Here is a 26692-nt window from a genome sequence, read left to right as displayed (position 1 = left end):
AGACCCTTGCGAGAATTCCTTATCGTTGCCAGCTTCACACTGCCAGTAACAGTATCAAGCTGGTCCAGCAGAACACAAGCCAACTCCGCGTTGCTTTTCATCCCCTTGGCGAACTTCAGCTGAGGCCACCGAGGAAAAGCAATCCCAAGGTCGACTCTGGTTCTTGAACGAGCCCTGTCGACTCGTCTTTTTGCTCTGCTGTATCTGGACTTCTCTGCTAGCTAGCTCTGCAGCCACACCCACCCCTCCCCACACAGAAAAGAGCGCCACACCCAGAAACGTCCCAAACACATTTTAGAATAACAAATGCAGGTGAAGGTGCACAAATTTGGCAAACGTGTATTAAGACCGAGATTGCCAGTGGATCATAGATATACCTTTGCATGCTTATTGTATAATATTCTCAGTAAGGTAAATCACTACCTGCTTTATTATGCTTTCATGCTATATTGTGACAATGATTTCAGTGTATTTTGACTATTGAGTGTACTGGTGTTTGGTTGGACTGTGTCATTGAGTGTACTGGTGTTGTGGGTTGGACTGTGTCATTGAGTGTACTGGTGTTGTGGGTTGGACTGTGTCATTGAGTTTATTGGTGTAGTGGGTTGGACTGTGTCATTAAGTGGACTGATATTGTGGGACAATGTGTCATTGAGTGTACTGGTGTTTGGTTGGACTGTGTCATTGGGTATACTAGTGTGGTGGGTGGGACTGTGTCATTGAGTGTACTGATGTGGGTTGGATCGTGTTACCTGAAGAGCCCATAGAGGGAGAGGTCTGTCCACCCAAATGATGAGGGACCTGGAGAGACACAGAGACAGGGGGGTCCATAGACCGGGGGTTCAGAGATGAGGGCGGGGTTTTGGGGAGCAGGTGTTGCATCCTGTTCAATTTCTGACTGCTAATAAAATACATGCACACCAGTCAACAGCATCTAATGATGGGTTTTGTAGCCTTTTAATCAAAGAATTACATGAAAGCATTGTAAAGACTGCAATGTTTTTTACCTTGGTAATTTATGTTTTGTCAGTTTACAGTCCATTCCATAACAATGGACCGCAACTAATAAAACATCAAACATCGATATCAATAGAAAGCCATATTTTAACTGATCTCTATTTAATTTGAAAGGGTGGAGTGGGGTCTGAAACATCCTACCCCTTAGCCCCACTTCCTTTGAAGTGGCTGTTTTTGGGGTGGGGTAGGGTGGGGTGGGGAACTCCCATAGAAATGGCTGTTTCTGGGGGTTTGGGGGTGACCCCAGTAGGGGTAGCCGTTTTTTTTTTCCGTTTTTTTCCGAAGAGGGGATGCTTACCAGTCAAACTGACCCCAAGGCTGTTCAGACGAGTTCCGCTTAGGACAGCCCCAGCTGCACACAGACAGACACACACACATTAGCACGCTGCCTGGTTGCCTAGACAACAGCTTGTGGATTCCGGAAGGGTCTTGCGATGTAATGAAAGCCTACGTGTTGCTTCTTTATTTTGCCCAGGCTTGCTTATGTCAGACTTGCACGCTGAGAACCTGGAACTAGAATAGAGAAACTGGAACGTCTAGATCAGAGATTAGAGCTCGATGGCTCTGGCTGCCTCCTCTTAAGTCTACAGGTTCAGTGCGCGCTGTCCCTTTTAAAGGGATTGCATAAACAATAATAAATAAATAAATCACTGTCACTCTCACACATACTCCCCCTTCTCACATTTCTCCTGTTTCTCACTTCCAGTGTTTTATTTCTCATTGCATTTATATTTAGCCGTTTAGCACCAGCTCTTGTCCAAGGGTGACTTGCATAAGAGCATACAAACAGTGGTGACGGATCATGGGTAAGCAGGGTCGCAGCCCCTGGTAGGCACGCCATAACTGTGCAATATAATGTCCCAACAGGTGCAAGAGGGAGATGGAGAACGCAGTGATATTAAGAAGCAAATGTGTTCGAGGATTCAGCTTTTGATTTAGCAGAGCCATGCTAAACGTTAGCTGGGCCCGGGCTCAGATTAAATGGTTTTCAGTTTGTGGTGGAAGATCGGCAGTGGATTGTAGGACAGTAGCCTTCCTGGCCCCTCTTTCTCCTCCAGAAGACTCTCCCCCATCTACTCTCCACACATTTATCAGATGCTCTCATCCAGAGCGACTTGCATTACAGGCATGTGGCAGACGCTCTTATCCAGAGCACAGCTCTTGCGCAGCTTGTGCTCGTTTCACATGCAGTCCATTTGCAGCTTGATATTTTTCACTGAGCCAGTTCACGTTAAGCACCTTGCTCAAGGTCCCCACCTGGGAGACGAACCTGCATCTCCGCCCACATTTCTCCCTCACTTTCGCTGTTTCATTGCTCTCTCCTCCTTTATCATGCTCTCCCCCCCCCCTCTCCCAGCTGGCCTTTCTCTCTGCCCCTGCTCCTCCATTTTCCTCCCTCGCTCCCTCTTTCTTTCTCACCAGCCCCCTCTCCCTTCTCGCGGGTCGTCCAGTAGCACTCTGATGATGTATAGCAGGCAGCTCAGCACCTTCAGGGAGAAGTTAAACAGCCGTACCCTCAGACCTGCAGGAATGAGACCAATCAGAGCATCAGCCCTACACAAAGCAACCAATCGGGCGGCAAGAGCAGTCCCCAATCCTGCCATGTGTCACTAGCCAATGACAACTCATGATCACGGGGCCAAGTATGACATCACAGTCTGAGCACACAATTACACATCAGGGGAAGAATTAAAGAAATCATTCAGTGCTCTGCATGCACACACACACATGCACACACACATACACACACACGCACACGCTGCACCCCAACACTCTCACAAATCCCTATGCAGTTCTTACTGGATCTTTGGTTTTTGATGAAGAACAACTTCAGGCGCTCCTTGAATGTGTTTTCATTCACATAGAACTCTACCTGCACCCTGAGAGAGAGTGAGAGAGAGTGAGTCAGAGACAGACAGTGAGCAAGAGAGTTAGATGTGCAGTACACTGTAAAATAAATAGGTGCAATTATATTAATTAGCAAATTATGTTTTGCCCTCTCCTAAAGTCTCCCTCCTTATCTTGTATCTATCCTTATCTCTGATAAGACATCCTCCCTAAACACACACACACACACACATACAAGTACACCAGCATTCACAAATACAGAAACACACACAGAAATAAACTAACATCCACAAACACGGACACACACACACACACAAATAAAGTGATATTCACAAACACAGTCACACACACACACACACACACACACAGAAATGAACCAACATTCACAAACACACAGACACACACACACACACAGAAATGAACCAACATTCACAAACACAGACACACACACACATAAATAAATCAACATTTACTGACACAGACACACTAACAGAAATAAACATTCACACACACACACACACACATAAACCAACAATCACAAACATTCACAACGCAGACACACACACACACACAATCAAACATTTATGGATAATTTATCAAACAATTGTCAAACATTTATAGCACGTTTATCAAACATTTATAGAGCATTTATCAATCATTTATGCGAGCGCGTCCGTGCTCTCCTCCGGTCCAGCAGCATGGGGAGCGGAGAGAAGGATAGCCGCCATCACAGCTGGTTCCCTGTTCCCCTTAAACGGTGGAAATGGACAAACAGTAATCCAATTTCCCCAGCTTGGCGAGTGCGCGCGCATTTGTGTGTGTGTGTGTGTGTGTGCGTGTGCATGCGCATATGTGCTTCCTGGAGGAGCCTCAGCCAGCGTGAAAACAAGACCCCATACTGTGGCCCCACAAACACTTCCCTGCAGCCCCCCAATGATGCTCTCTGTTGCTATGGTGACGGAGCAGCAATCCCCAGTGGTCAGAGTCTTATCAAATACAACACGGGGCATGCACGGGTGTGAACACACACACACACACACACACACACACACACAGATGAAGACAAACGCGCGCACACATGCGCGCACACAGATAAAGACAAGCACACACACCGATGAAGACAAATGCACACACAGGAGCACACACAGACAAACTCACGCACATATGCACACACAGATAGAGGCAAGCACACATGCACACACAGATGGAGACAAACAGACACTCACGCAGATCAAGACAAATGCACACAGGGTGGTTATCTTTAGTAGCTGCAGTAGCTTGGGGAAGCACAGACCGGAGACACAGACAGCTTGTTTAAGACGACCTCTCAGTGCTTGGTACTGATATTTAAACTGAAATGGTCTGTAAGCAGTCTGTAGAGATGGTGAAGCTCTTTGATGTGTTCATTGTGTTTTTAATGTGTTTAGTGTTTGTATTAAATTGGCCCGGGTGGTTTTTGTGCATGATGTGGGATGTTTTGCCTGAAGTGCATTTACTTGCTTTAGACCACAAACCCGTGAATGCCTCATGTCAGCCATTTTAAACCCAGCGGTTGGGTAGGAAGTTATCAAAATAACGAAAATGCCCTTCATCGCACACAAAAACAGGTCTGGGCCAATCAAAAACACAATCAAAATCCGAAATAATCTTTAAAACTCCAGAAGTGAACTGTTCCTTTAAAGCAATCTGTAGTAATTTTTGAGACTTTAAAAAAAAATATGTGTGGATAGATTAGTAGATGGGATAGATAAACTCTCCTCTCCAGAAAACACACACACTGACGCTCGCATATATTTACACACACACACACACATAGGCGCATGCTAATACCACGGCAGCCGCGTCCACAGTCTCGCGTATGGGATTGCTTTTGAGCGGTGAACCCCACAGTCAGCAAACGGTTAAACATTAGGAGCTGTCCTGTAATTACAGGGTTAATTAAGCTGTAATTAACAGCCCTTGGGAGGGGTATAAATGGCTTTAAGTGGAGAGTAGCGAGGGGCTGTTTTTACCACCAGAGAGAGAGAGAGAGAGAGAGAGATCAATTACATTTTTGGAAACTGCGGCTAATTACCTGCCTGGCGTTCCCGATGGGAGCGACGCAGCCCCCGCAGCGGCGAAGCCGAACAAGGACTCGGGCCCCTTGAGCTCGAGGGAGCGATACAATCAAACAGCAAAACGGCTTCGGCCTCCGCGTGCAATCGCTAATTAACTGTGTGCGCCCCTTCACTGCTGTGACGGCCTCAAGCCACGCAGGAGATAACAACAGTGTAGAGCTTGGTGCTGTTCTCTGGATTTTGTTCCCCCCAAAAAAACCCCCCAAAACCTTCCTTAATGAATCCACTGCAGTACAGGGGTGGTGGTGGTGGTGGTCAGCACTGGTCCTGGATGACCTCAGGGTTTGCGGCCTTTTATTTTCACCTTAAAATCCACAGCTAATGTGGATCTAAGGAGGTGAGGCAATCGGTGCTGAGTAACAGTTTTGTTCTGGTGGTTTTGATTGAATTCAGGGGGCTGTTTATACGATCTTTCATCGGATTCTGGAAGTCAAATTTTTCTTCTTAATTTTCAGGTAGTTTGGCAGTTCTGATTGAATGACCCTTTCCTGTTCGGTTGGTTTTGGGCGGATTTGATTGCAGATCACCGTCCCTTAAGTTGTCACGGCGGCTTTGGCTGAACCGAAAGGGCTTTGGGTCCCCCTGAGTGCCCCTCTCTGTCGCCCCCTACGGTGTCAGGCGTGTCAGGTCACCCCAATCGGCTGCTTCAAACGGACGGGCTCTGGGTTCAAACGAGGGTATTGGCTCTCGTGCTCGCGTTTGTCCAAGCGGGCGTGAACCGAACCCCCCCTGGCGCGGAAACAGCGGTGAAGTGGCTGACCCGCTAAGCCCCGGGCTCGACGCGCGGAAGCCCGCACGAGTGGCTGAGGCGCTCGCTGTCTAATTGTTTCTCGCCCCTTGACCTGGAACGAGCCGGTACTCCGTTCGGTCCCCCCCCCCCCCCACGGAAGGCGTCGGCTCGCTCGCTGCGGCAGGTCCGAAACCCGGTTCCTTCCGGGTCGGGTAGCTGCAGCGCCGGCACCGCGGCTCCTGATACCCCCCCGTCCCGTCCAGGCCACTGGTGCTAAGGCAAGCTTTTTAAAAAATAATTTCATGTCTATCTTTCTCTCTCCTACGACGTGAATGTTAGAAACGATAGTGGTGAATGAATGAATGAATGAATGAATGAATGAATGAATGGATGAGTTTTATTATTGTGTCATGCATCACATGGATGCCCGGCCCACATGGGCTTATATGACACCAACATTTTGCATATAACAGATCCAGAGTAAATCCTGGACCTATTAAAATGCTACAGACACATATCTGATACATATACCCTGTACACAAGAGTATAGTAGTCTCCGTAATCCATGAGTGGTAGTGGTGGTGGATTTTTTAGGTCGCGTTTGTGAGCGTTTGTTTTAGATGGCTTTATAAAATCGTGTTTTTCTTTGCGGGGCAGCCACTGTGTTGCGATTGTTTGTTTAGTTCCAGCTCATATTCCTCAACAACGACAACAAAAAAAAAAATCAATGAGGACGAGGAGCACTGTGGAAGCAGACATCAGCCGTCTTCACCGCCCTGCCCGTCCTGTGGCCCCCTCCCCCTGCCCCCAGAGAATGGAGAGAGAGAGGGAGGGCAGGAGAGGCAGGTAGCAGAGCTGTTCCTTTGGTCTCCGGGCTGATTCCTCTCCTCTTTGTGCGCTTCACACAGGGGCCCCCTGCTGGGAAACACTTTCCTTTTTCTCACGAGCGTCTCGTCTGTCGCTCGCGTCAGACTCCCCGCTGCTCCTACAAGCTGTCTGTGTTTCCCCTTCTCTGGAAATGTACAAAAATTCTACAGTTTACTGACATGACGTGCCATTTGAACATGGCCTACCGCAAACGCTTTTCAGAAGAAGCGTGTCTTGAAGCAATCGACTTACTCGAAAAAAAGTATTTTCATTTATCTATCCATCTTTCTCCATCCATCATTTTTCTCTCTCTGCTTTCTTTTGCTTTCCCTTCATCTCTCTATTTTCATCCTCTTTTTCACCCTTTCACCTCCCTTTCACATCATGATCGAGACAAAGCATGGCCTTTTTCTTTCTCCTCTCTCTGTTTTACCATCACTCCCCAGTTCTCTTCCTGGCTCTCTCGTCCTCTCTCGTACCCTCCATCCCTCTCTTCTCTCCTCGTTATATCCGCCTCCCCCCCGTGGGACCGTTTGCAGCTTGTTTTTTAAATTTTTTTTATCGTCGTCCATTCAGAGCTCATTCAGAATTGAGAGCCACTTGAACTGCTGTTGTTTCTCTGAAGGGGGTATTTAACCTGGACCTCCGAAACGGGGCGGGGAAGTTTGAGGCGACCCCCCCCCCCCCCCACAGCGCCGTGGGAGATTAGGGGTCGGTCATCGCGAGTTCGTTAAAAGTGTGGGGGGGGGGGGACGAGACAGGAAGGGACGGGAAACCCGGGGCACTATGACCCTGCTGACGCCGAATGCAGCACCCGCCCCACGTAGAGCCTCCAATCAAAGCGCTGTTAGCCATAGCTTGCGAGTTCGAGGAAAGCATTTATGGCTGGTAACGGTCGTAATTACCGAAGCTCAGCAGCCAATCGGGAGCTTGCAGGGCCGTGATGGTAGTAATTACCGAAGCTCAGCAGCCAATCGGGAGCTTGCAGGGCGTGATGGTAGTAATTACCGAAGCTCAGCAGCCAATCAGGAGCTTGCAGGGCTGTGATGGTAGTAATTACCGAAGCTCAGCAGCCAATCAGGAGCTTGCAGGGCTGTGATGGTAGTAATTACCGAAGCTCAGCAGCCAATCAGGAGCTTGCAGGGCTGTGATGGTAGTAATTACAGGAGCTCAGCAGCCAATCAGGAGCTTGCAGGGGCCGTGACAGACAGGCATGCTCCTCCCTGCCTCGGCCTGCAGAGTCAAGAGTGACTCAGTCTAATGTTTATTTACTTTGTCCTGTTTAACCTTTATTTAACCGGGAATACCCCCACTGAGACCGAAATCTCTTTCGAAAACATTACTGGTGATAATTATGTGAAAGGAGTTTCAGGTGTGAAGGGTATGATGGATAGCACAGGGGTGACGGAGGAGAGCCTTTAGAGGTGTGATGTGTCTAAAGCGGGGGTGTCAAAAAACTCCAGTTCCCAGGGGGCCGCGGTCTCTGTCCCATTCAATCAGCAGCCAGTTTCAGCCTAACGAGGGGTGCGGACTCTTTAGCCAAACGATGACTTAAATTGAACACTTAGATGCAGAAACGCATTTTTAAGAAACCAGCAGGCGCTGCGGCCCTTCCTGATTTGAGTTTGAGACCCCGGGTCTGAAGGGCGTTTCGGATGCGCCAGGCGTAATGGACGCGAGAGGCGGTTACACCCACGGCGCCTCTCGCTTCTGTTCCGCAACGTCAGGCAGGAGAAACGCCGCTGCCAAAAAAACAGCGGGTTTAAAAAAAAAAAAAAATTATTCTTATTATTATTATTATTATTATTATTGCTGCCAGTATTAACTGTGCTGGTCTGTGTGTGGCCTGTAGGATAAAATATCCTTCACGGGAAATCCCACAACACCTCTGTACCCTGCAAACAGTTCTGTCCTACTGCTGTTCCCATAATTAGTCTATTTTATGAGCTGAAGGAAGGAACATTGCAACGTTTTCTTACATTTGTACACGAGTATGTAAAATGTACTGTGTATTGTTTTTGCGCACTGCATGTATTATACTTGTGGTTAAAAAGATCGTCGTATCTAAGTGTTCATGCAAAAGCAAAAATTTTGGAATTAATTTTTGTAGCCCAAGTATACTCTTATTGACCTGAGTAAATGCATTTCAAAATTAATTAGGGGAAGAGTGCGGTGAGCGAGGTTTCAGATGTTTACTTCTCTGTACATTTTGTTATTTTTCACAGGACGACCAGTCAGTCAACTGATTAGATGGAAATTAGACTGGAAATTGGCTTGACGATTTTTGCCTCTGTGAACCTGCTCACTTTGCTGGTCCGAGGAGGACAGTGTTCCCCCCCCCCTCCCCCCCCACTGATTATCAACATGGTACCTCCCAAGGTTTTCCTCCTGTGCCATCCAGGGAGCTTTTCCTCCTGGCCAGTGCCACCACCCCTGTGCTTTAGGGGGAATTTCACACATGGAATGCTGTGAAGCTTATTATTTTTGAAATTCCCAGTAAAATTTGACATACATAAAATAGGATCAGTTTAATTGAAGATCTCTGGTAGAAGGAGAAAATGTCTGACAAAAATGGGTGGAGGTGGTATATGGCCAGTTCAAATCCCAGGTTGGGGGGTCGGGGTCAGGGTGAGGTTTGGGGTGGGGGGGTGGGGGGACAGCTAGCGTGTGTCCAGGGTTGGGGCATGGGGCGTATCTCGTTTTCCTTGAGTAAACGCTTGCCTGCATGCGTGTCTTAAAAAGTGATGGATCGCTTTGTTTATGAAGTGGGGAATTAGATCAGCAGTCAGTTTGGTTTAATGTACACTCATTCAATTATTCTTGAAATATCTCTTAAAACGTCCGGCCACAACATCCATTTTCCTCTTAGGAAACCAATGACCGAATGGAGGGGGCAAAAAAAAAAAAAATCGCCTGCTTGCAATTCTCTTCCGTGCTATAAAAACATTAATTATTTTATATTCACGTGTTTATGTATCCTGCTGTTGTTTAGGAAGTACGAGGAAAAGACAGCAGGAGAGCTGGAAAGCTGCAGTGAGATCAGAGTCTTCCGTGCAGATATCAAACGAGACAGCATGCCTGGTGTGCAGGATATTTGAATTAATTTTCCATAAACTGTTTACAATGCTCACCCCCCCCCCCCCCGGAGCTGACTGATTGGTGGAAGGAGTGAAATCCTCTGTCTTCTTTAAAAAAAATCGATATATTTTTTTCCTCCAATCAATAATTTTTTCAGTTGGGTGCATTGATAGTTGGGTGCATTGACGAATGCATGCTGACTCATGTTGCCATGTAGGGAGAGCAGTCGGCTCCTCTCCTGAGCCACATGGCCTGCTTTATTTCTGACTGGTTTTGCTAGTCTGTGTGTGTGCGTGTGTGTGCGTGCGCGCATGTGCTTGTGTGCGTGTATGTGTGTGCTTGTGTGTGTGTGTGCGTGCGTGTATGTGTGAGATTGTGTGTGCATGGGTGCGCATGTTTTTGTGTACGCATGCATGTCTGTATGCATGCGTGCATGTGTGCTTGTGTGTGTGCGTGAGCGCATGTGTGAGTGCTTGTGTGTGTGTGTGTGTGTGTGTGTGTCACCGGCGCCCCCTCCCACCTCTCTGTGATCAGGAAGCAGACAAAATGAAAGCCATCTTTTACAACATAGAGGCGTAGTGACACTAAGTAAGTGCGTTCAGTAGCCTTTTACTCACATCTCCCTCCGCTCCCTGCAGCACTCCCCACTTAAATCAACACTGCTTTCACATGTTCATCCCTTTTATTTCTTTCTTTCTTTCTTTCTCCCTCCTCCCCTTTCAACTCATTCTCCTTAGCTGTTTCCCCCCCTTCTTCTTCCCACCCTGTATTTACCTCATCCCTCTCTCGCTCTCTACCACTTTCCACCAGTACAGTACCAGTATACAATTCTCTCTCTCTCTTCTCCCCCCCTCTTTTCTCTTTATGTCTCTCTCTCCCACCCTCTCTCTCTCTCTCTCTCTCTCTCTCTCACTCTGACTCTCACTTTCTTCCTCACCATACCATTGTGCTCTTTTTTCCCCCCTTTTGCCCTGCAAGTCTTCAAAAAGGCCCCTACATTCATCCATATAACCCCACCCCGCCGACCCCCCCCCCTTCCCCCACACAGCCTGCAGAGATGACCCTCGCTGCCTGGCCCATGGTCCCCCCGGAGCCCTCGGCGGTGATGTGGACGCACAGACACATACGTTAGCCCGTCGATCGCATTACGGTCCGCCTCCATACGTTTCGCGGGTGCGGGCAGACGCTCCTCCCTCCTCGGGGGGGCTTGTCAGATCGAAATGAAATTCCTCCGGCATATTCGGGGGCCCTAATCGGATTTCGCGAGAGCGGCAGATCGGATTACCGTGAAAAACAACTCGGCGAACCCGGGACTCTGTGCGGCACAGAGGTTCTGTGAAAACCCCGCCGTTCTCTCTCTCTAGCACAGGGACGCGCGCGTGAACACCCACCGCACTCGAGTCTTTTCTCGCTTCCTGAGAGCACTCCACACCCCCGGCAATCAATAATGTCCCAGCTGTCCGGTTTCTGGAGTCTCAGAAATAACCTTATATATATATGTGTGTGTGTGTATGTGTGTGATGTGTGTGTGTGTGTGTGTGTGTGTGTGTTCAAACACATGCAGGAGTCAGATGCATGATTAAAATAGCAACAGAAAAAAAAAGAACACAGTTCTTCACAGTTTGATTACAGCCTTATTAACCCTTTTAAGAGTGAATGTTTTTCCCCCCCGCAAAATTCTAAGTCAGTGTTCTAGAACTCTAAGTTTGCTTTCAGTTACTAGCAGTAGTTAGAATATTCAGTTCAGAACATTGTAATCATACACTACATGGCCAAAAGTGTGTGGACTCTTGACATACATCATCTCATCCAAACTTATGGGTATTAATATGGAGTTGGTCCACCCTTTGCTGCTGTAACAACCTCCAATCTTCTGGGAAGGCTTTATACTAGACGTTGGAGCATTGTTGCAGAGATTTGCTTCCATTCAGCCGGAAGAGCATTAGTGAGGACAGGCACTGATTGGGCAATTAGGCCTGGCTTGCAGATGGCTTTCCAATTGATCCAAAAGGTGTTGGAAGGGTTTGAGGTCCGGGCTCTGTGCAGGCCAGCCAAGTTCTTTCATACCGTTCTTGACAAAATCATTTCAATCATGCTGTGTGCGCAGGGGCATAGTCATGCTGAAACAGGAAAGGGCCTTCCCCAAACTGCTGGGGAAGCCCAGAATCATCTAGAATGTTATTGTGTGCTGTAGCATTATGATTTGCCTTCACTGGAACTAAGGGGCCTAGCCAAAACCATGAAAAAAAGCCCCAGACCAAGGCCTGTCTGGATACATTTGGTCATAACTGTGTATATTTGTGATCTTACACCTTAAACAGTTTAACACCTCAGACACTGATATTACATTATTATATGCCGATGACCTTGGTCCTGGCAGTAAACTTAAAAAAAGACTGTAGTATTGATTGTCCCGAAAAGGCCGGGTCTAAGTGGACCAAGTTCTGTTTAATCTTTCTTTTCACCTCTCTATACCGGATCACATGGAAAATGACAAATACATCAATGCACCGGAGGCCTTGCACCTGGCGGCAAAGGCACAGAAAGAGGAAGCCAAAGGGCGTTTTTGCAAACTAAAAAAATTATGACTAAAGTGAACAGTGTATTACATCAAACTAACGACCATGTGATATGGGGGTGAGGTGTGAGGCTCTGTTAGCAACAAGATTATTCTTAAACGGTCACAGTTGAAGCTGTATTTGCTTGATTCCTTTAAAAAAATAAAAAATAAAAATAAATAAATAAAAAAGGCCTTCAAATGCACTAAAACACTCAACTCTGTATCAGGACAGAAATAGGTGTTTCGCTAATGAACATGTGAAAGAGCATTACTGTAACATTTTGGATATGTTAAAAAAAAGAGTAGACTCTTCAGTTTGAGGCTTTCCTATCTCAAAAGCTTATTTTTGGCCTGATCAGTTGGTCCTAAAACCCATTCCATCCATCATCTGTACCTGCTTATCCTGGGCAGGGTCACGGGGGGTGCTGGAGCCTATCCCAGGTTGCATTGGGGCGAGAGGCAGGAATACACCCTGGGACAGGCCCGCCGATCTATCGCAGGGCGCACACACCGTTCACTCACCGTTTGCTCACACACTCATACCTTTGGGCCGGATTCGAACCCAGGACCTTCTAGCTGCGAGGCGACAGTGCTAACCACTGCACCGCCGCGCCGCCCTCCTGAGACTCCTTTGATCTGCTAATTGCTAACGGCGTACGCAGCTTCTGACCAGCAGTGCTCCAATTACAATCAAGCAAATTGCAAATCAAATGAAAAAGAAAAAATCGACAAAACAAAATGAATTGCAATTATACGCTGAAAAGAAATGATGGCACGTCCTCGCCAGGCGCGAGCCGAGCGGTCACAGCCTGATCTGCGCATTGTAGCAAAGCAATCTTGCCTTGTGCCCCTTGTGTCTTGTGCTACAACGTGACTTTTTTGGCTTGGTTATCTCACGACGGTAATAGCGGTAAGAGTGCGAGTGAACGTGCGACAGTGGTGCGTACAGGGAGCGTAAGCTTGTGGGGCAAAGCTCACAGACACGGCTCGCAGGTCTTCGCAGTGTTACGGCTGGCGTCCGGAGGAAAACGCGAAACACTGTTTACGTCTCCTCGCCTCTCCTCGCAGTTAGTCCAGCTCACCTCAGGTAGGCGCTGTCGGACGCGGAGAGACCGCGAAGAATCTCTGTGAGAGGTCTTCTGTTCAGAATGCGGTGAGCATTCCGAATTCCTAAACTTGGAACGCGATGTACTGTACGGCTGCATATTTGCAAATCCCGTCGGCCTTTTATGAGTACTTATGGGTAATTAGCCGACGTGTTTTATATTTTAACGTGTTTTATAGGCGACGTGCCACGTGCAGCCGAACACAAAGCTCCACGTGCGCGGATAATGAGTTTTCTCTGATATAACGCAGGAAGCTTTGTCTCCGAAAAAGAAGAGAGATCGCAGATCTCTGAGGAACGGAAGCCTGCATTCAAACGTGAGTCCTTAAACACTGACTTCCAAGTGTTAGTGTTACTTCCCCCCCCCCCCCCCCCCCCCCCCCCCCCCCCCCCCAATGCAAACAAACTTTGGGCAAGTTAATTATAGATCACTGGCCTTGCCAAACGAAAGCAAAACACAACTGCACTGGAGCGCGAGCCAAAGTTACGGATAAACGGCGACTGAACCCCGGCCAGGGACGCCTTCCTGCGCAGCAGTGAATCCAAATCTGCCAGGTCTTCTTTCAAAAAAAAAAACAAAAAACAAAACTCTGCTCTTATTATTGTAGGACGGAGTGTAGCACAGTGGGTAAGGAACTGGGCTTGTAACCGAAAGGTCGCAGGTTCGATTCCCGGGTAAAGACACTGCTGTTGTACCCTTGAGCAAGGTACTTAACCGCAATTGCTTCAGTATACATCCAGCTGTATAAATGGATGCAGTGTAAAATGCTATGTAAAAAAGGTTGTGTAAGTCGCTCTGGATAAGAGCGTCTGCTAAATGCCTGTAATGTAATTATTTAAAATCATACATACATACGTAGAGAAATTACCTATTTTACTTTGTGAATTACACAACCGCACCCAATGCTATCCTTGAGCAAGGTACTTAACCTGCGTTGCTCCAGTGTATATCCAGCTGTATAACTGGATGCAGTGTACGTCACCCTGGATAAGAGAGTCTGCTAAATGCCTGTAAACTGTAAACTAATGCCATGTATGTGTGGCATAGCATAGCATATATGTATGCATAGCATTTGTATACACAAGATAGGACATGTACCCTGTGCCTACATATATATATATAACATAGCATATTTGTATGTGTAGCATAACATATATGTATGTGTGGTGTATACACCTGTATGTGCAGCAGAGCATAACATACACTGAAATAGAGTAGCTACCCTGCCTGATGCCTTCTCAGTCTTTGTTGTTATTCAGAGAGGCATTTTGCTGTCACCACATAAAGTTCTTATCTTGTAGCTGTTGCTATAAACCTTTGTAATTACAAAATTACCCCCTGATTATTATTAGATGGCAATCTAAGAAAGAGAAGGCATCTGAATAATAATAGAGTAGTTCACTTTTCCCCTTTTTTTTGTTGCTATTATTCAGTGTAAGTTTTCAGTTGGCCCAGACACTTTGTATGTGCAATGAATGGTAGATTACATACAGATGTTTCTGACTACCAGCCAGCTTTGCAGTAGCAGGTATAGGGACACTCAGGAGTTTTATTTTTATTTATTTAACCTTTATTTACCCAGGGTAGGTTCACTGAGCACGGATGCTCTTTTGCAGGAACGCCCTGCTTCACACTCATACACATTCACACCTGGGAGCTGCCCAGTACAACCACAATCCTCTATTGTTGGCCACTGAGCAGCTCCACTGGAGGGAGAGAACATTTTTTAGCCAATTAAATCAGGGGATGATTAGGTGGCAAGTTTTTTGCGAGAGCCAGATCTAGGATTTTAGCCAGGACACCGGGGAACCCCCAGAGTTGCTGGTCTAATGCAAGGAAACACACTTCAGTTATATCCCCCGAGGAAGTCTGTGCAGCAGAATTATGCCTCCAGAGGCTGTACACATTAAAGTATTAATTTGTGGCATTTATTCACATTTAAAAAGAGGAATACTGGATTTTATATTTGTGCCACTGCTTCTCTCCTTGAGCGCCAGTGGTCTTGTGTTACATGTGCCATAGGAAATGGTTCCAGCCGAAAAAGAGATTAAACATTATTTAAATAATAATAATAATAATCTGTTAATATATGCACATACAATCCTGTGGCACGTCATGATATTGGTATATCTAGCAATAACGCTTCCCCATTATCCAATGACAATACGTTCTCATCAAAAGCTCTTGCAATAAATAGATATGGGGTTCATCTTGTAATTATGAGATTAGGGATATACATCTCATAATTATGAGACTGTTGTCATCGTTGATCTGATTTAACATTTGCTTCATTAAAATGAAAAGATTGTTCCTGGCCCCCCCAGAGTTTAAGTAAGTAATTGTTGGCTGTTGTTCCTCTTATCTCCTGTGCTTTGACCACACTGTTTTAATAGCAGGCAAATGAAGCACCTGCTCTCGGTTCTACTGCACCGAACTAAAATAGCGGAATGGATTGAGAGGGAGGTAGAGATAAAGAGAGAGTGAGAGAGAGAGAGAGAGAGAGGGGGGGGGCAGAGGGAGAGATAGAGCAGGGTGATTAGACTGGTTTACTGTGAGTAGATGTGTTTGTGAAAAGGTGTGTGTGTGATTGATGGATGTGCTTGATTGGTTATGATGCAGCCCTATCCCCTCATGCTGTTTATCCCCAGAGAACCCATCCATCCCTCGCTTCCTCTCTTCTACTCCCTCCCTCTCTTCTCCTGCCTCCCTCGCTCCCTCTCTTCCTGTTCTCCTCCCTCCCTCGCTCCCTCTCTTCCTGTTCTCCTGCCAGCCTCGCTCTCTCTCTTCTCCTCCAACCCTCTCTTCTCCTGCCTTCTTCGCTCCCTCTCTTCTCCTCCCTCCCTCGCTCCCTCCCTTTCTCCTCCAACCCTCTCTTTTCCTCCCTCCCTCGCTCCCTCCCTTCTCCTCCCTCCCCTCCTCTTTTTTTTTTTTTGCTATTTAGGCAGTTGTTTTGTGTGTGTGTTTATTTTTTCTGAATAGCTGAATGCTTCGGGAGCTGTTTTCCTTCGTCAGGCCTGCGGTACAGACGTGTCTGCCGCACCCTCCCTGCCCTTAAGGGCCAGAGGTTAAAGAGGAAGCCAATTAAGCGCGACACACAAACGCCGTTTCGCGCGTAACTGAATCAAAATATTTGTGAAAGGAATGTTTGTGGGGATTGCGCGGCACACTTTTGTATGACTCAGCCTATTAATCAACTTCCTGTCTCTTTGTCTCTCCCACGTGCCCCCCCCCCACCCCCCCCCCCCACCCCACCCCTCCATTCAAAGCTCTCAGGGGGGAGACGGAGAGAGGGAGATGGAGAGAGGGAGACGGAGAGAGGGAGACAGAGAGAGGGAGACGGAGAGAGGGAGACAGAGAGAGGGAGACAGAGAGAGGGAGACAGAGAGAGGGAGACAGAGAGAGGGAGACAGAGAGAGGGAGACAGAGAGAGGGAGACAGAGGGAGACAGAAAGCGAAGAAATAAAAGCGATGTGGGGGAGAGGCTAAAGGCCTTATTTGAGATAATCTCGAGAGAGTGACCCACTAGAGACTCTCCCTCTTCTTCTCTTCTCAGTGTAGAAGGGAGAGAGAGAGAGGGAGGGAGGAGAGGGAGGGAGAGAGGAGACGAGAGAGGGAGACGAGAGAGAGGAGACGGAGAGAGGGAGAGGAGAGAGGAGAGAGAGAGGGAGAGGAGAGAGAGAGAGAGAGGGAACAGAGGCAGATAGCCACAGACCAATGTACTGTAGAATTATAGCTTTTGGGAAATGGCTAAGACAATGGAATCCTTAGATTTGTGAGTTGAATCCAAGAACTTAAAATGAGCCCAGTGGCTTCTGACCAGGTCTGCGGTTTGAGTCTCCAAGTAGCTAGTGCCACGAAGGGAGAGATTTAGAATACGAGAGAGGAATGCATTGTGAGGCGATAAATGGAGGTTAAATTGTGCTGAGGGAAGGAAATGAGGTGGAGGGAGGGGGAGAGAGAGAGAGAGGGAGAGAGAGAGAGAGAGAGGGAGAGGGGGAGAGAGAGAGAGAGGGCACAAGACGCAGATACGCCACTTTAAACCAATGTACTGTCAGCAACTTTTTCCATCTCAGTCATTTTTTTGAAATCGAGCATAAGCACAACTTGGGAAATGACGTTAAGATTCTGTGTAAGTTTGAATCCAAGAACCTTATTATAAATGAGGCCCCAGGGCTTCTGACCAGGGGTTGCAGGTTTGAGTCCCATGTAGGGCTATGCCACCGAACGGAAGAATATTTAAGAAATACCGAGAGAGCGAATGACAAACTTGTGAATGTGCGAGTTAAAAATGGAAGGTTTAAATTGTGCTTGCAGGGCAACGGAACAAATGCATTTGTTCAGGTAATTACGTCCAATTGGCTCATTAAAAGAAATCAATTTTGCACAATTTCCTCTCAGCCCCCTGAACGCAACCTCTGCCATTTCAATCCGGCCTCGGGGCCGCCTTCGCCCCCGCTGTGGAATGGGACTCGCGTCCGTTGTTTGTGCTTTGGGGCGAGCTCGATCCCCTACCCCAAAAAAATAAAATAAAATCCACCGCAGGACAAGTAAGTATCTTAATGGCCATTCCGTAAATCTAGGAGTAAATGAATGAACTCGATTCTCCCAGACGGAATGCAGTTAATGAGAAAGTGTACAGGCACGGCAGGCTTTCCCCACCCCTCTGGGACAACTGAGCTGCCTGTACTTTTATTTCCAGCCAAGCTCGTTTTAATTCATTGGGTAAACCAAGTACGAACATATTGGGGGGGGAAAAAAAAATACTGTGTAAGTATTCAAACGTATTGACTTTCTTTTTCGGTTCATATTTAATTGAGTTAGGCCTTTAAAGTTTAATGCAATTTTTCGCATTTGAAACATAGTTCTTGAGGGAAGAAGCGATGTTGGCGATTGGAGAGTGTGGTGTCAGAGACCCCGAAATGGGTGGGTTTAATACACTTATTCAGGGTCTCACTGATCCAATCATATTGTTTTTGCAGTGGAAAGATACTTCTTGTAATTTTATAAACGAGATGGTGATTGACAGTGCCTGGTGGCTCCACCTGATTATGGGGTTCTCAAACATCGCAAGCATCGCTAACGCAGCTCCCTGCTGATAGCAAAACAAATATTTTGGTCTTAGCACACTGTTTAGGCGAGCTAGCCAAACAGCAAGGAAGATTATTATCCCTATTTTAGCCTACCATTATATGCCTAAGAGAAAATAAATTCACTGAGTAATTGAGCCACCAAAAGCACCAGACTCATTGAGTCGCTAAACCACTGAGTCACTGAAACAGTGTCATTACGCCAGTGAGTCACTGAACCCCTCAGTCACCAAGCCTCGCAGTGTTTGAGCCTTTTAAACTGCTGAGTCACTGAGTCACAGGGAGTCATTAAAACCCTGAATCACTAAACCAATGATTCGCTGAATCCCCATGTCACTGAAACACAGTGCAACAAAAGCTACTGTTGCTTAACCTCCAGTCACAGCTGCAGTCACTGCAGTCAGGAGCCATAGCCTGTACAGAGGCACAGAGTCCAGGAGCAATAGAACTGTCTAAATGCAAGGAGAAGATGTATATGAGAGAGAGTGTGCGCGTGCGTATGTATGTGTGTGTGTGTGTGTGTGTGAGTGTGAGTGTGAGTGTGAGTGTGAGTGTGAGTGTGAGTGTGAGTGTGAGTGTGAGTGTGAGTGTGAGTGTGTGTGTGTGTGTGTGTGTGTGTGTGTGTGTGAGTGTGTGTTTGTGAGTGTGAGTGTGTGTGTGTGTGTGTGTGTGTGTGTGTGTGAGTGTGTGTTTGTGAGTGTGAGTGTGTGTGTGTGTGTGTGCGTGTGTGTGCGTATGTGTGAGCGTGAGCGTGAGTGTGAGTGTGTGTGCGCGCTGTAGCTCCTTGAACAGAGTGGCGTCGTGGCTCTTTAGCGTCGGCCCTTAACGATGTGTTCGCTGAGCCGTCGCTAATCGTGGGCCGCTAAACCTCAAAGCTTCTCCCAAACCCTCCCGTGGGAGCGGCGTTCTGGCCCACGCAGATCGGTCCAGAAGAGGCTCCGCCTCCCCCCCCCCCCCCCGGCTCTCCGTGGGCATCCGGGGCTTAAGCCCGGTAGCCAGCGCGACCAACGCCAGCCTCACGGCACGTTTTAAACATCTGCTCTGCCCCCCCCCCCCCTTCGTTCCCACATCCCCAGTCATAATCCCACAGCCATCGTGTGACGCACTACAGTGCCTTCATCGCAATCCATCCAAATAAATTAAAATTCATCTTAATTGGAATGACTCCCAAATGGAACATATTCGCAGAGGAATATCAGCAGCATATTTCCAATGCAAACATATTGGGGAAATAAGATCATACCAAGGAATGACACCCCCCTCCACACCAACTGAGCTCCCCACCGCAGTAGTTGCAGGAGCAATGTTTTGCCACTAGAGGGAGGAGCATCACCAATCAGTCGATATGGGTGATTTTGACCTTACTCAACTTGAGTGGAAAATGGATGGCATTAAGCACACCTTGACAGGACTCATGGAGAGTCATTTTGGGGGAACTGGCATCTCTATTAAGCTTGCACTCTGTGGATAGGTATTTGGTAGTGTCTAGCTCAATGAATCGTTTCTCCAGCTGTGTTTTTTGGATTTCTTTCATTGATTCTCCGCCAAATAAAATGCTGCGTCGGGCGTGGAGATAACGCGAACGGGAGGAAATCAGCTGAGAGAGATAGGGGACATTTTTTAAACACAGAGCTGTAATCAACCTGTCAATGAACTCTTGCAGTATTTTGCTCGTAACTTAACTGGCCTGTGGTATGCCTGCAGTGTGGGAGAGAAGCTGAGGACTGTGACCCCTCCCCCGCCTCAGACCCCCCCCCCCCCCCCCACACGCTCGTTTATCCCTCTTTTTACCCCGTGCTCTGGTTTAAGTCGCCGGCCCAGGTAAGTTAGGAGACGGGGTTCGGCGGTAATGGCACCGCGTTGGGGCGGATTGGCTCTCGCCTGGCAACGCTGCGCGGCTGTGCGCGGCGCGCTCGTCCTGCCAAACAAGCGTGAAATGAGGTGTTCCATTTTCCATTAACATCTCTCTCTCCCCCTCTCTTCCTCTCTCTCTCTCTCATCCCCTCTCCCTCTCTCTCTCTCTCTCTCTGCCCTCTCTCTCTACCCTCCTAATATCTTTCTCTACTCTCTCGCTCTACCTTTCTCTACCCCCCTCTTCCCACCTTTTGTTCTCTCGTGTGTACGGTTTCTTTATAAGAATCACAGTAATCTAGCGTGCCGAGGTGGCAAAGAGGCTTCCGTGCTTACAGGGAGGAAGAGAATGAAGTTGTAGCGTACAGCGGAGCAACAGAGTCTAACCTGCGCTGCAGAGCCCAGCAGGGTATAGGCTACGGCAGTGCCCAGCAGGGTATAGGCTACGGCGGTGCCCAGCAGGGTATAAGGTACAGCAGTGCCCAGCAGGGTATAGGCTACAGCAGTGCCCAGCAGGGTATAGGCTACAGCAGTGCCCAGCAGGGTATAGGCTACGGCTGTGCCCAGCAGGGTATAGGCTACGGCGGTGCCAAGCAGGGTATAGGCTACGGCGGTGCCAAGCAGGGTATAGGCTACGGCTGTGCCCAGCAGGGTATAGGCTACGGCGGTGCCAAGCAGGGTATAGGCTACGGCGGTGCCCAGCAGGGTATAGGCTATGGCATGCCCAGCAGGGTATAGGTACGGCAATGCCCAGCAGGGTATAGCTACAGCAGTGCCCAGCAGGGTATAAGTACAGCAGTGCCCAGCAGGGTATAGGCTACAGCAGTGCCCAGCAGGGTATAGGCTACGGCTGTGCCCAGCAGGGTATAGGCTACAGCAGTGCCCAGCAGGGTATAGGCTATGGCGATGCCCAGCAGGGTATAAGGTACGGCAGTGCCCAGCAGGGTATAAGATACAGCAGTGCCCAGCAGGGTATAAGATACAGCAGTGCCCAGCAGGGTATAGGCTACAGCTGTGCCCAGCAGGGTATAGGCTACAGCAGTGCCCAGCAGGGTATAGGCTATAGCGATGCCCAGCAGGGTATAAGGTACAGCTGTGCCCAGCAGGGTATAGGCTACAGCAGTGCCCAGCAGGGTATAGGCTATGGCAGTGCCCAGCAGGGTATAAGGTACAGCAGTGCCCAGCAGGGCATAAACTACAGCAGTGCCCAGTAGGGTATAAGATACGACAGTGCCCAGCAGGGTATAGGCCACAGCAGTGCCCAGCAGGGTATAGGCTATGGCAGTGCCCAGCAGGGTATAAGCTACAGCAGTGCCCAGCAGGGTATAGGCCACAGCAGTGCCCAGCAGGGTATAGGCTACAGCAGTGCCCAGCAGGGTATAGGATACAGCAGTGCCCAGCAGGGTATAAGCTACAGCAGTGCCCAGCAGGGTATAGGCTACAGCAGTGCCCAGCAGGGTATAAGATACAGCAATGATACAACTGATGAGACTTAAGTAATTGGTAAAGCTGTTTTGAGAGCTCTCCTGGCTTTGCATCTATTTGGCTGCATCTGTTATGCAGACTTCAAACCAAGATTTGTTACATTTTCATTTAAATTAACATGATTTCTCCATCCTGTGCTTAGCACATTTCCCTCTACCCCCCCCTCCCCCCCCCAAAAGAAAATTCAACATAAACAAAACAAACAAAAAAAAAATAAAAAAAAAACCAATAATATCAATAGAAATACAATTTGGTTTACTGTCATTCTGTTTGCCAACTGTAGTTCAACATTAACCTTGCTCAGCTTAATGACAGATGATGCAATTTATGAAAAGGCATTAGTCTACAATTTAAGTCTTGACTGATCAAGGTTATGACTAACAGCACTGGAAAGTTTCAGTTTGTGGCTTTCTGTCATGCAATCACAGAGACATATAACTAAATTAGGCTTTGGGTATGATGATTTTGAATCTCCTGCCTTTTGTCAAATAAAACGATCCTTCAGTTGCTCACTAAATGTATAGTACCTGTAAACACACACACACACACAATAACAAGACCTCTCATTATGTTACTCTCTCTCGTCTTCAACCTGTTGAAGAAACTACTGGAGCAGCCTACCGCTTGTTACAGCCGCTCACGAAACGAGTGCGCCGTCCACGCATACAAAACGTTTATGTCCAAGAAATTAACATACATTTATAAAGGTTGCCACTCTTTAATTGTGCGATGACACAATACACACATTTAATTTGCATGTGCAAAACATTGGGCAAATATATCAGTTCGCGACGGAGGACTGCAGAACGTTCAAACCGTTATTAGGATATGTGATGCAGTACATGCGAGTACATACGCAAAGCTTATTCCCCCGACCGCTCAAGTTTTCGCCGTTTCCTACCTGTCATCTGATTGCCAGTCTCCAAGCAACAAGTCTCGGAACCGGTACCGCGGCGGTAGTGGCAGAACATCCTTCTCCAGCTCCACCATGACCGCGTCCTCTGAACAAACCGAAGAAAGATTTTCCGGTGAGGGTTTAAAAAAAGGATGTATGAAGCAAATGTATTTTTTCCCCTCCAGCGTACTCGCTCCGTGTTTTCTTTTCTGGTACTGTTTTGTTTCAGAAAAACATTGTATTATTGTGAGAAGCCGACGCGTAGCGCTTGCTGTGGGTGTAAATTTATGCCACACATGTGTTCTGCTCTGATCGTCTTTCGATTCGCCCAGAAATGTTTTGGTGTGACAAACGTGCAACTGGTTGCTTCTCCAAGTGCGAAGTGGCGCCTCGAGCTCACAGGTCCGCGCGCGTCGGTGACCGCAGAGTGATTTGCCTGTAGCCCTACAATCACCACGACTCCTTCCTTACCCGCTGCAGTTAGGATGCTTTGCACAGCAAATCCCCATAGATCATGTCCAACACGCGACATGACATATGAACATGACATTTATTGTATCAAAATGATAATAAACAACGATTCCCACCACCGTGAAATTGTTTTTTTTTAAAAATACTTCTCTTTCGTTGTATTTAATGGCATTGAGCGTTTGTATGTATTTTGCCTTTGCCAGGAAATTACGCATAATTTAGACATGCACTCTTGTTGAACGTTTGTCGTCGGAGGTGAGGGATGCGTCGTGGACGGGGGCTCCTTTGGGAAGGGGCTGAATCCATCCCTCGATTTTCTGACACTTGGCTTAGTTTCAGACGCGTAATTGAGCAACCCGTAGCTGACCTCCGGCCTCAACGGAGGTGCACGAGCCCGGGCAGGTTTCACGATGTGCGGATTATTTCATGATTTTTTTTAAAGAAACTCAAATGCTCTACCTAATGCCAGACGACAGAAACTCGTACAGGATGCCACTCTTCTAGAAAATCAGACAGAACAGAGGAACAGATGATTATACAACACAAACTGTTCTCACCTTCCCTCTTCCCTCTCTCTCTTGACTCCTCCGTACATTTTCTTAGCGTCTCCCTCTCCCAACCCCCTGCCCCCCCCCCCCCCCCCACCAGCCACCACGCACTGTTAAATGTAATTGAAATTCCCCTTCATTCAATGCCTGCTTTGTTGGCAAGACAAAACCATGTGTTTCCAAGAAATTAAAGAGACCACAGACAGCCACACACATTAATACAGAAAGTGGCCGGCCATCCAGTTATCTGGCGGATGCTGTCACTTCAACCCAGTTTACTCCGGATTCCTCAAGCGGGGAATCACGTTTGCGTTTGTGGGAACACCTGAGTGTTTCGGTCCTCGCACGCCAACAGTTTCAACGGCATTCAACAGGCTAACAACATTGAGTCCCATTGCTCTCAACATGTCCCGTTACAAATACGTGGAACATAAACACAAATCCCTGTCTATTTCCATGTGTGCCTCAAGAAGAACCACGCGAAAGCTTTCTGGCGTCGTCCGATGCATCGATTTATTGATTTTTTCCTGGCTGGGAATGACCTTTCATAATCACTCTTTAATCCTTTTAGTTGGAAAATGGTTGGGCACAGTCACATCGGAAATTTAACCTGCCGAATGTTGGGTTTGGCTAAAGTCAAGAGACACGCACAGAAAGTGACAAATGTGTACCATTTACCTCTCGCTATCTGCCATCTTGTGTGGTGTAACTGGTGCTGTCATAGTATGCACAGAGACATATAACTAACCGCTGGTTAAATGTCCAGAGACATATAACTGACAGTGACCGCTAACCTGGCAGGTCATCACAGCCAGTATAACTACTTGGGTGGGAGAAGGTAGTTACTGCAGAACTCTATATGTACAGTGAGATGTGTGGCACAGCATGTAGGGTGTTTGACTATCAACCCTAATGGAAATTTCAGCAGGGTTTCAGTCTGGGTTTTACGTAAGCTGGTCCAGCTGCTTTGAAGCTGGTTTGGAGATGGACAAGTTGGCCACAAGATGGTTGAGAAAGCAAAGATGCTGGCAAGACCATGTCCAGCTGGTGGGCCAGCTCGGTACAGGCAACAGACCATCACCAGATTTCAGATGGATGATATCCAGCTAGAGCAGGAGCTACCAGCCAAAGATTCCATAGCTGGAATCTCCACCCAAGAAGCCATATGTGAGCTTTCCCCCAAACTACCCCCCCCCCTTTTTGTGGATTGGACCTCTTCGATCCCCTGCCATGGCAGTGCCTTTTGAGCTGTGATCATTTCCCTGTCTCTCTCCCTCTGCTTTCTATCTGCCTAAGCAAAAAAAAGCAAAGCAAAACAAAAAAGGACAAAGGAGAACAAACTTATCTACTCTCTTTAAAAACAAAACAAAAAACTAGTTTGTAATGACTGACTGCCCATGGATTGCTAAGCCCTATTGGGATGATGTCCAAACTGACACCAGGGAGGTAAAACACGTCCTCATGCTGCTCGTGTAACAATGCAGCTCTTCTGGGAGGTGGGGGGGGGGGGGGGGTTATAGCTGTTGCGCTTGATGCGCTGTTCTATGGACTTCAAACCCATTTAAATGAGTGGCGTGGGCTTGGATCGCGTGTGACACCCGGGGTTCACTGAACAAGAAGCGGACACAGGCTCACGTCAGCTCCACATGGAGATTGTGACAGACAGCCAGGTGCATTGCTTGCCTCCCGTTGCCATGGCTTGTGTCGTTGGTGACTATGGACCCCGTCATCCCGTCCTGTGACCCCAACGGCTTGGCACCAGCTCTTTGTCGCCTAAACCGTTTGTATGCACTTATGTAGGTCACTCTGGATAAAAGCTTCTGTTAAATGCATAAATGTGGAGACTACTTCATCAGCCCTGTCCGTGAATAACCTTAATCTGCATAGCAAGGTTGTCCACCTCACTGCAATAAAACCGCCTCTATCATGCAAGACATTTATTAATTCTTATAATAATGTGAACTGGTCAGAGGGAAGTGCTTCACTTTCATTGTACGCTGCATATTTTAACGAAAAAAGGGAGTTAAAATTAAAGGGCCAGTGTGTGCTCACTTTGAAGGTTCAGTATAACAGTGACAGGGATAGGACAGGGTTCACCTTTTATGGTCTATCAGGAAATCAGGCATGATCACATTTTCAGGTTCCTGTGTTTGAGGTAACACCATCTGATGGGCATGGTGATGCAAGCAGCATAATGCTGTGTCAGTGTGTATATATTTGAGTGGGATAATGTGTGTGTATGGGCAGGAGAGTAAGTGCATGTGTGTATGCATGCATGCTTGTGTATGAGCAGCAATGTGTGTGTGCGTGTATAAGCAGGTGTGATGTGTGTGTTTAAGCAGGAGAGTGAGTGAGTGTATATGTGTGTGTGTGTGTTTATAAACAGGTGTGATAAAGTTTGTGTTTAAGCAGGAGAGTGAGTGAGTGTATATGTGTGTGTGTGTGTGTAAACAGGAGAGTGCGTGTATGTATGTGTGTGTGTATGTGTGTGTCTGTGTTTAAACAGGAGAGTGGGTGTATGTACGTATGTATGTATGTATGTGTGTGCACGTGTGAGATTGAGTAGCTTCAGGTACTTTGTGGCCTTTAAAATTGATCCAAGATCAGCTGTGCTGAAGCCCGCTGATTTAAGCATCAGTCCAGATAACAATGGGAGGGTCTGACCCAGAGTCGGGGCTGATCTATCTGCGCCTCTGGGGTACAGCTGTCAGCCACTGCAGCAGTACATGTGTCTAATTAAACCACAGTGGGATTACTGTTTTGAGTACTGATTGATAGTGGGTGTGCTTCAATGGATAACAGCACACACAAAAGAGGCATTCGTTGTCATTTTCTCATTTTTGCCATGCATGGTTAATGCCTCTTGCATTTTTCCTCTTTTGATGCAAATCATGTGTTCTGACACTCTCCCAAATCTAAAAAGCTAAGATGAGCATGTATTATTATTCTTTTAATTTTCCCTGTCAGACAGTGTATTTCTGCCCCCTAGTGGCGTGTTATGAAAAATACAAGAACAACGCGCTGGATTCATT

The 26692-nt window shown here is 47.4% G+C and overlaps 1 protein-coding gene across 1 annotated transcript in view; it reads right to left on the bottom strand.

Annotated features, from left to right (window-relative positions):
• The window catches only part of kcnt2b (potassium sodium-activated channel subfamily T member 2b), a 54437-nt gene extending 31213 nt beyond the window's left edge, over nucleotides 1-23224 (bottom strand). The window contains exons 1-5 of the mRNA XM_064315481.1: nucleotides 22648-23224; nucleotides 2818-2897; nucleotides 2437-2539; nucleotides 1316-1369; nucleotides 753-801 (exon numbers count right to left, since the gene is read on the bottom strand). Coding sequence (XP_064171551.1) covers nucleotides 753-801; nucleotides 1316-1369; nucleotides 2437-2539; nucleotides 2818-2897; nucleotides 22648-22736 — 375 coding nt within the window. The 5' untranslated portion in view covers nucleotides 22737-23224. The remainder of the gene's footprint in view (nucleotides 1-752; nucleotides 802-1315; nucleotides 1370-2436; nucleotides 2540-2817; nucleotides 2898-22647) is intronic.
• Between the last annotated feature and the right edge of the window lie 3468 nt (nucleotides 23225-26692).

The sequence above is a fragment of the Anguilla rostrata genome, chromosome 17, assembly GCF_018555375.3.
Source record: "Anguilla rostrata isolate EN2019 chromosome 17, ASM1855537v3, whole genome shotgun sequence".
Taxonomy (NCBI): domain Eukaryota; kingdom Metazoa; phylum Chordata; class Actinopteri; order Anguilliformes; family Anguillidae; genus Anguilla; species Anguilla rostrata.
Note: the sequence above shows the minus strand (reverse complement) of the source record. Positions and strands in the feature narration are given on the sequence as shown.